Genomic DNA, 6,580 nt, shown 5'->3' on the forward strand with positions numbered 1-6,580 from the left:
GAGGGGAGAAGGAGCTGTAGAAACACCAAACCTCTCCAACTCAGTTTCTCTGGCCTGGGGGTACAGATGCTGACAGTCCCTTCTGCACCAAGAGCGGTTCCAGCTGACAAAGCTGAACCCCAGGAGTGGCCCCTGCCCACCCGATCACACAGGGTCAGGCTGACTCCTCAGGAGCCCCTGGGCACAGACCCTGCTCTTCATTGCACACTCCTCAAGCACCGACGAGGGCTCCAGCCAGGACGTTCTCCTGGAAAAAGAAAAGTGTCTCTTTGTGTGACAGGGTGGGAGGGTCTGTGGGAAATGGTTTAGATAATTCCCAGAGAAGTCTCATCTAAAACTTCACTATCTTTTCCTCCTTGCACAGGTCCTCATGCCCACATGCAGCAAATGTCCAACAGCAGCTCCATCACCCAGTTCCTCCTCCTGCCGTTCACAGACACACGGGAGCTGCAGCTCTTGCACTTCTGGCTCTTCCTGGGCATCTACCTGGCTGCCCTCCTGGGCAACGGCCTCATCATCACCACCATGGCCTGGGACCAGCACCTGCACACCCCCATGTACTTCTTCCTGCTCAACCTCTCCCTCTTCGACCTGGGCTGCATCTCCACCATTCTCCCCAAGTCCATGGCCAATTCCCTCTGGGATGCCAGGGCCATCTCATACTTGGGATGTACGACACAGCTCTTTTTGTTTCTCTTCTTGATCACAGCTGAGTTTTATCTCCTCAGCATCATGTCCTATGACCGCTATGTTGCCATCTGCAAACCCCTGCACTACGGGACCCTCCTGGGCAGCAGAGCTTGTGTCCACATGGCAGCAGCTGCCTGGGCCACTGCATTTCTCAATGATCTGATGCTCACGGCCAATACATTTTCAGTGCCCCTGTGCAATGCCCTGGGCCAGTTCTTCTGTGAAATCCCCCAGATCCTCAAGCTCTCCTGCTCACACTCCTACCTCAGGGAAATTGGGCTTATTGTGGTCAGTGTCTGTTTAGCATTTGGCTGTTTTGTGTTCATTGTGGTGTCCTATGTGCAGATCTTCAGGGCCGTGCTGAGGATCCCCTCTGAGCAGGGACGGCACAAAGCCTTTTCCACCTGCCTCCCTCACCTGGCCGTGGTCTCCCTGTTCCTCAGCACTGGCGTGTTTGCCCACCTGAAGCCCCTCTCCATTTCTTCCCGATCCCTGGACCTTGTGGTGTCTGTTCTGTACTCAGTGGTGCCTCCAGCAGTGAACCCCCTCATCTACAGCATGAGGAACCAGGAGCTCAAAGATGCCCTGAGGAAACTCATATCTTATTGTTTTGTAAAGCAATAAACTGCCCATCTGCTTCTAAATAGCCATTTTAATGTAGCTAATTACAGGTCCAGCCTGTCATCTGGATTTTCTGTTGTTATTAATTGTTTTCTTATTGTGATAATGTTGCCATCCCCTTTCTAATTCACTATTGGCTTTTCTTTTATAACTGTTGCCTGTGTAAATGAGAAGCCGTGCTCTCCTTGTCTCTAAACACAATAAGCGACTCTTTAGTGACTTGTTTATCACTATATCCTTCCTGCAAGCCCTTTTTAGAGCTTCAGGGATGGTTCCTGTGTTCATGGGAGGAGGGTAAAAGAGTCCAGCCTGGCAGCCCTGCCAGGGAGCAGCAGCGCTTGTTCTTCCAGAGCTGTTCTGGTTCCACTCCAAACTCTCCTTCTCACCCCTGGTGTTGGTGCAAGGCCTGAGTGCTCTGGCAGCTTGGTCACCGTCCTGCTGTGTGTCAGTCCTGTGAGTGCAGGCAGGGACAGGCAATGGGCACTGCTGTGACAGAGCTGGCCCCAGAACAGCCTTTCCACAGAGAAAGGTGATCTCCTATGGGCAGGGTGTGAAGGTTAAGCTCTTCTTAAAAAAATACTCTCAGAACATGCCCAACAAAGTGGTCACAGATGCAAACCCCAGCATGCAGCTGAACAGCGTGTGTGTGCAGGGCTGGCACACAGCAGTGTCCTCTCACAGCCAGGCTCCTGCCAGGGACCTGCAGGACCAGCAGAGCAGGGGCTGGGCTGTGCCCCTGTGCACTGGACACCCCATGGAAGGAGCCTCAGGTCAATCACCATGGACTGGCCCCTCACAACCACCATTTCTAACTCTGGCCTCTCACCCCAGCTCAGAGGTCTTTGTCCCTCCATGGAATTACACTGAATGAGTAGGTGAGAGGTTGATGTTTGCTTTGTACAGATGAGATGTGAGCATGCACATCATGTACATGAGGTGACATGAACCTGAGTCAGCAAAAACACCATCCTACAATTGCTAACCTAAAATATGTAAATCCTCTCCGTTTTGGTCAGTCTGCTGCTCTAACAAAGATAAAAGTGACGTTTAAAACACCTAATCAGAACCTGCAAAGAATACTGTCCTTGCAGCGCAGACACTCTGGAACCTGCACAATTAGCTGAGTCTTGTTTTAACATCTGTCTCAAGACTGTGACATAAAGTGTCCTTTAGCTGAGCTTTGCTCCTTTTACGCTCATTATAATACTAAAACACACATCCCCAGGATGGGAGCCCCAGGCTCAGCCCGGGACCCTCTCTCAACAAGCATGTGTAGTGGTGAAATGACTATGTAACCAATATGCCAATGTGTGAACACTTGGCTCTTTAGGACTGCCGGGAGGGTCTGAATGTAGGGATAAGATTTGTATATAACAGATGTTCCTTCTCTGTCTGTTGTGCTGGTTTCATTCCAGCATCCAGACTTGCACAACTCTGCAATAAACAAGATCTCATCTCTGGGTGTGGGACTGGCTTTGCACCTCAGGTAGCGAATTCACCATGAGCAACCAGGAAGAAGGAAAACAATAAGAAATAAAAGAGGTAGGAGAGGACATAGAAAAGGTTTCAACATTTCACATTCCTGTCAAGAATGCTTCTCCTCTCAGATCTTTAGCAGGAAATAGATTTGATCACTTTGATAAAACAAGCATAGTTTTATCTAGTCAGGTCGCAGCCCATAAGGAGGGGGATGGATGGGTGTGGGATAATGATGTCAGTTGAGTCTCCGAAACTCATAATTGAGTGGAAAGACTTTGACTGTGAAGGGGACAGTGGGGTCAGTTCTGTGTCTGGAGGTGACAGCCCAGCAGCAGGGACATGGCTGGGAAAGGACCTCTGCCCAAGGGCCCACAGGTCTTGCCCAGGAAGAGAGACGGGTTGTCATGTCCATCCCACCTGAGAACATGACAGGACTTCGCAGGGACATGGTCGTGTCTGTCAGAGAAGCTGAAAGGCCAGCAGCACTCATGGGATTTAGAAGATCATGGCGAGGTGACTTCTCTCTGGTCAGGTAAAAGACCACAAGAAGCCTAACGGGTTGGGTTCCCTGCATGAAGGGCAGTTTATGAGATGGTCGAGCTTTCCTAGATAGTGGGAAGAAGCAGGAAAGAGAAAAAAGAAGTCTACTTGGAAGGTGAGGAATGGATATGAGGAGGAAGAAATGTCACTGGAAGGGCAGTGCTGTGGGGCAAGAGGTGACCCAGAGGGAGCTGGATCAGCCCATGGTTTGTGTTCCAAAGAGCAGCTGGTGAGGGTGCAGACACAGCAGTGAAGGTGCAGAAATGCTGGGGTGAGAGCAGGTGGGGAAGCGAGATGGGTGTCTGCAGCCTGCAGGGAAAGAGGGGCAGGGGTAGCACCGTGTAGAACAGCCTGTGGTGGAGATGGCAAAGGGCGCTGTAAGGCTGGAAGGGACCCACAGAACCCAGGTCTGTGTCCCCTTGGCCAGGGCAGTTGTCTCTGCCACTGAGGCCCAGGAGAAGACATGTTGTCCTCATGGCACTGGGGCCTCGCCGCCTCCTTGCAGCCCCATGGGGAAGCTGGAAGCTGTTGTACCAGTGTTGTCCTTCCCTGGGCCTTGCACACCCACATCCCACGGTCCCAGGAAGAGCCCTGAGCCGTGTGTGAGGGACAGGATCCCCCTTCCCATTGCCTGGAGGACATGGCTTCTCCTTTCTGCTTCAGAAAGCAAACCAAGGGGTTTCTGAGCATCAGAGCTGAAGAAAAGACTCAAAGGAGACCTCATGGTGGCTACAGCTTCCTCACAAGGGGACAAGGAGGGGATGGTACTGATCTCTTCTCTGTGGTGACCAATGAAAATACCCAAGGGAACGGAAGAAGGGTGTGTCAGGGGAGGTTCAGGTTGGACATGAGGAAAAGGTTCTTCACCCAGAGGTGCTGGACACTGAACAGGCTCCCCAGGGAGGTGTCACAGCCCCAACCTGACAGTGTTCAAGAAGAGACTGGACACCGTCCTCAGACACACGGGGTGAGCTGTGGGGTGTCCTGTGCAGGGACAGGAGTTGGACTCCATGATCCTGGTGGGTCCTTCAAAATCAGGACATTCTATGATTCTATGAAACACTAGGTCAAAAGTCCATGTTTTCATTGTACAGATTAGATGTAAATGTACACATCATGTGCATGTCCACTGTGTGCATGTGGTGAGATGAACCCATGTGAGCACAAATGCCATCAGCTGTTCCTTGGGGTGCCATAAAGGTCAGTGGGATAGAGCTGGTGTTTGGAGATCTCTTCCAACCCTGCGTGTCCTGGTTTTGTTAAAAACAAGTTTCTCTTTCAGTGAATTTTGCCTGTCAGCTAAAGCCTTCATATTAACTGCATTTTCCTGGAGAACCAGACACATGTTTTGGTAAACCTAGCAATGGAATGCAAACATATTGATAAGCATGGATGGACATCTCGCGAGAGGGGCGACGAGAAACAAGTGACTAAGAAACTGACCAACTGTGTATAACATTCCATTCACGTGAATACTTCATATAAAAGTGGGAGATCACAAGGATCTCGTCCCTTTTCTCCTTTTTCCTTATGGCGACATTAGGAGAGGACCTTGCTACTCGTCTCTGCGAAATGAGGCCTAGTGAGAGACTAAATCCAGCTCCGGTTGGCTGCAGAGTCTAATCCAGGACTTCGGGTACCGGCTCTGCAGTTGCTGAGACTTACAGGATTGGTTTTGTATATTTTGTATTATTTTCTCTATTCTTATTAGTAGCATTAGTAAAACATCTTTAATTTTTTCCAACTCTCTTCTCTCTGTCCTTCTTTCCCTCCTGATCGCCTGTGCTGAGTGGAAGGGGGGAGAGGGAGGGGCAAAAGGGGGAAGTGGCGGGGGGGAGAGGAGGTTAACAATACATCTGCCAGGGTTTTGTCACCCCGCAATCTTAACCCTCGACACTGCGTTATTGCAGGATTCCCTGAATCTTTATCTTGGAGAGATCTTTCACGTCAGAATAGACAGAGGAAGGAGTAACAATCAAAGGCAGAAGCACAGATGTAAAATGTCCCAGAGTAAATACAGCAGCTCCTCTGAGGAACATTTCTCCACTCAAACCCTTGATAGGAAATCTATCAGATACATTTGATGAAAGCAGCTCAGTTTGATCTGCTCACGCACTGGACCACAAGGAGGGTGATGGTGGGTACGATGCCATGTGGTCACTTGTGTCTCAGGAACTCATAGTCCGGTAGGAACCAATGGCTGTGGAGGACACTGTGAGGTCACTTCTGCCTCTGCAGGGGATTGGCCAACAGCAGGAACATGGCTGGCAAAGGACTGTGAGGTCACACACACGAGACGAGCAATCGGGCCCAATCAGCATGGCTGGATGAAAGGCAGGTCCTGCTTGACCAGCCTGATCTCCTTCTGTGACAAGGTGACCGGCTGAGCAGATGAGGGAAAGTCTGTCGTGGGGAGTGAATCCGCCACACGGGCTGTGGATGTTGTGTCCTTAGACTGCAGTAAAGCCTTTGACACCGTGTCCCACAGCATCTCCTGGAGAAGCTGCAGCTCGTGGCCTGGATGGTGTATCTGCGATGGGTAAAGAACTGGCTGGAAGGCATTTTAGAGCTATTTGTCCCCTTCCTGTTCACATGGGCATCCCATGAATGCATCACTGCTCTGCCCCAGTGTAGACGGGCACAAGACCTTCTCCTCCTGGAGCTCTCACCTCACCTGTGCCACTGGTTTCTACAGCAGCCTCATCCTGGACTGTGGGATGCCCAGAACAGCCCTCCCAAGACAGTTTGACAAAGCCTTTTTTCTACACCTTCCCCACATCCCTGCTCAATCCCCTCATGTACAGCTCAAGGACCAGAAAGGTTGGGTCCAAGTGGATCTTTGAGAAAAATGGTCAGGAAAGCTTAGAGGTGCACAGAGAGCCCATCAACATGTTGGCAAGCTGTTCTCTCTGAACAGGCCCAGAAGACCAGCACAGCATTTGCTGTGTCCCAGAAACTCGCCTGGAAGGTTGGGATATGGAGAAAAGGTTTGGTCTGGGAAGGGACAGACAGGGGCTGGTGGAACTGGCTGGTGTGACCGTGAGACGTCTCTCCAACCCCTCAGAAAAGTCCTGGATCTCAGGGAGGCTGCATGGTCCTCTGAGAAAGAAAATAGCAAAAATGACTTATCATGGAATCATAGAATAATTGTGGTTGGAAGAGACCCTTATGATCATAGAGTCCAAGTATAACCTAAATCTGGCACTAAACCATGTCCCTAAGAGCCCCATCTATCTGTGTTTTAAACACC

General features: G+C 50.6%; 1 protein-coding gene across 1 annotated transcript; it reads left to right on the plus strand.

Annotated features, from left to right (window-relative positions):
* Positions 1-387: 387 nt before the first annotated feature.
* On the plus strand, positions 388-1,314 carry LOC309452934 (olfactory receptor 14A16-like; the record flags this gene model as incomplete). The annotated part of the gene is made up of 1 exon (XM_082077589.1): positions 388-1,314. One exon carries the CDS (start codon positions 388-390, stop codon positions 1,312-1,314), a length of 927 nt encoding a protein of 308 aa, XP_081933715.1.
* Positions 1,315-6,580: the final 5,266 nt, after the last annotated feature.

This window comes from Streptopelia decaocto (genome assembly GCF_964273445.1).
Source record: "Streptopelia decaocto genome assembly, contig: HAP1_SCAFFOLD_58, whole genome shotgun sequence".
Classification (NCBI taxonomy): domain Eukaryota; kingdom Metazoa; phylum Chordata; class Aves; order Columbiformes; family Columbidae; genus Streptopelia; species Streptopelia decaocto.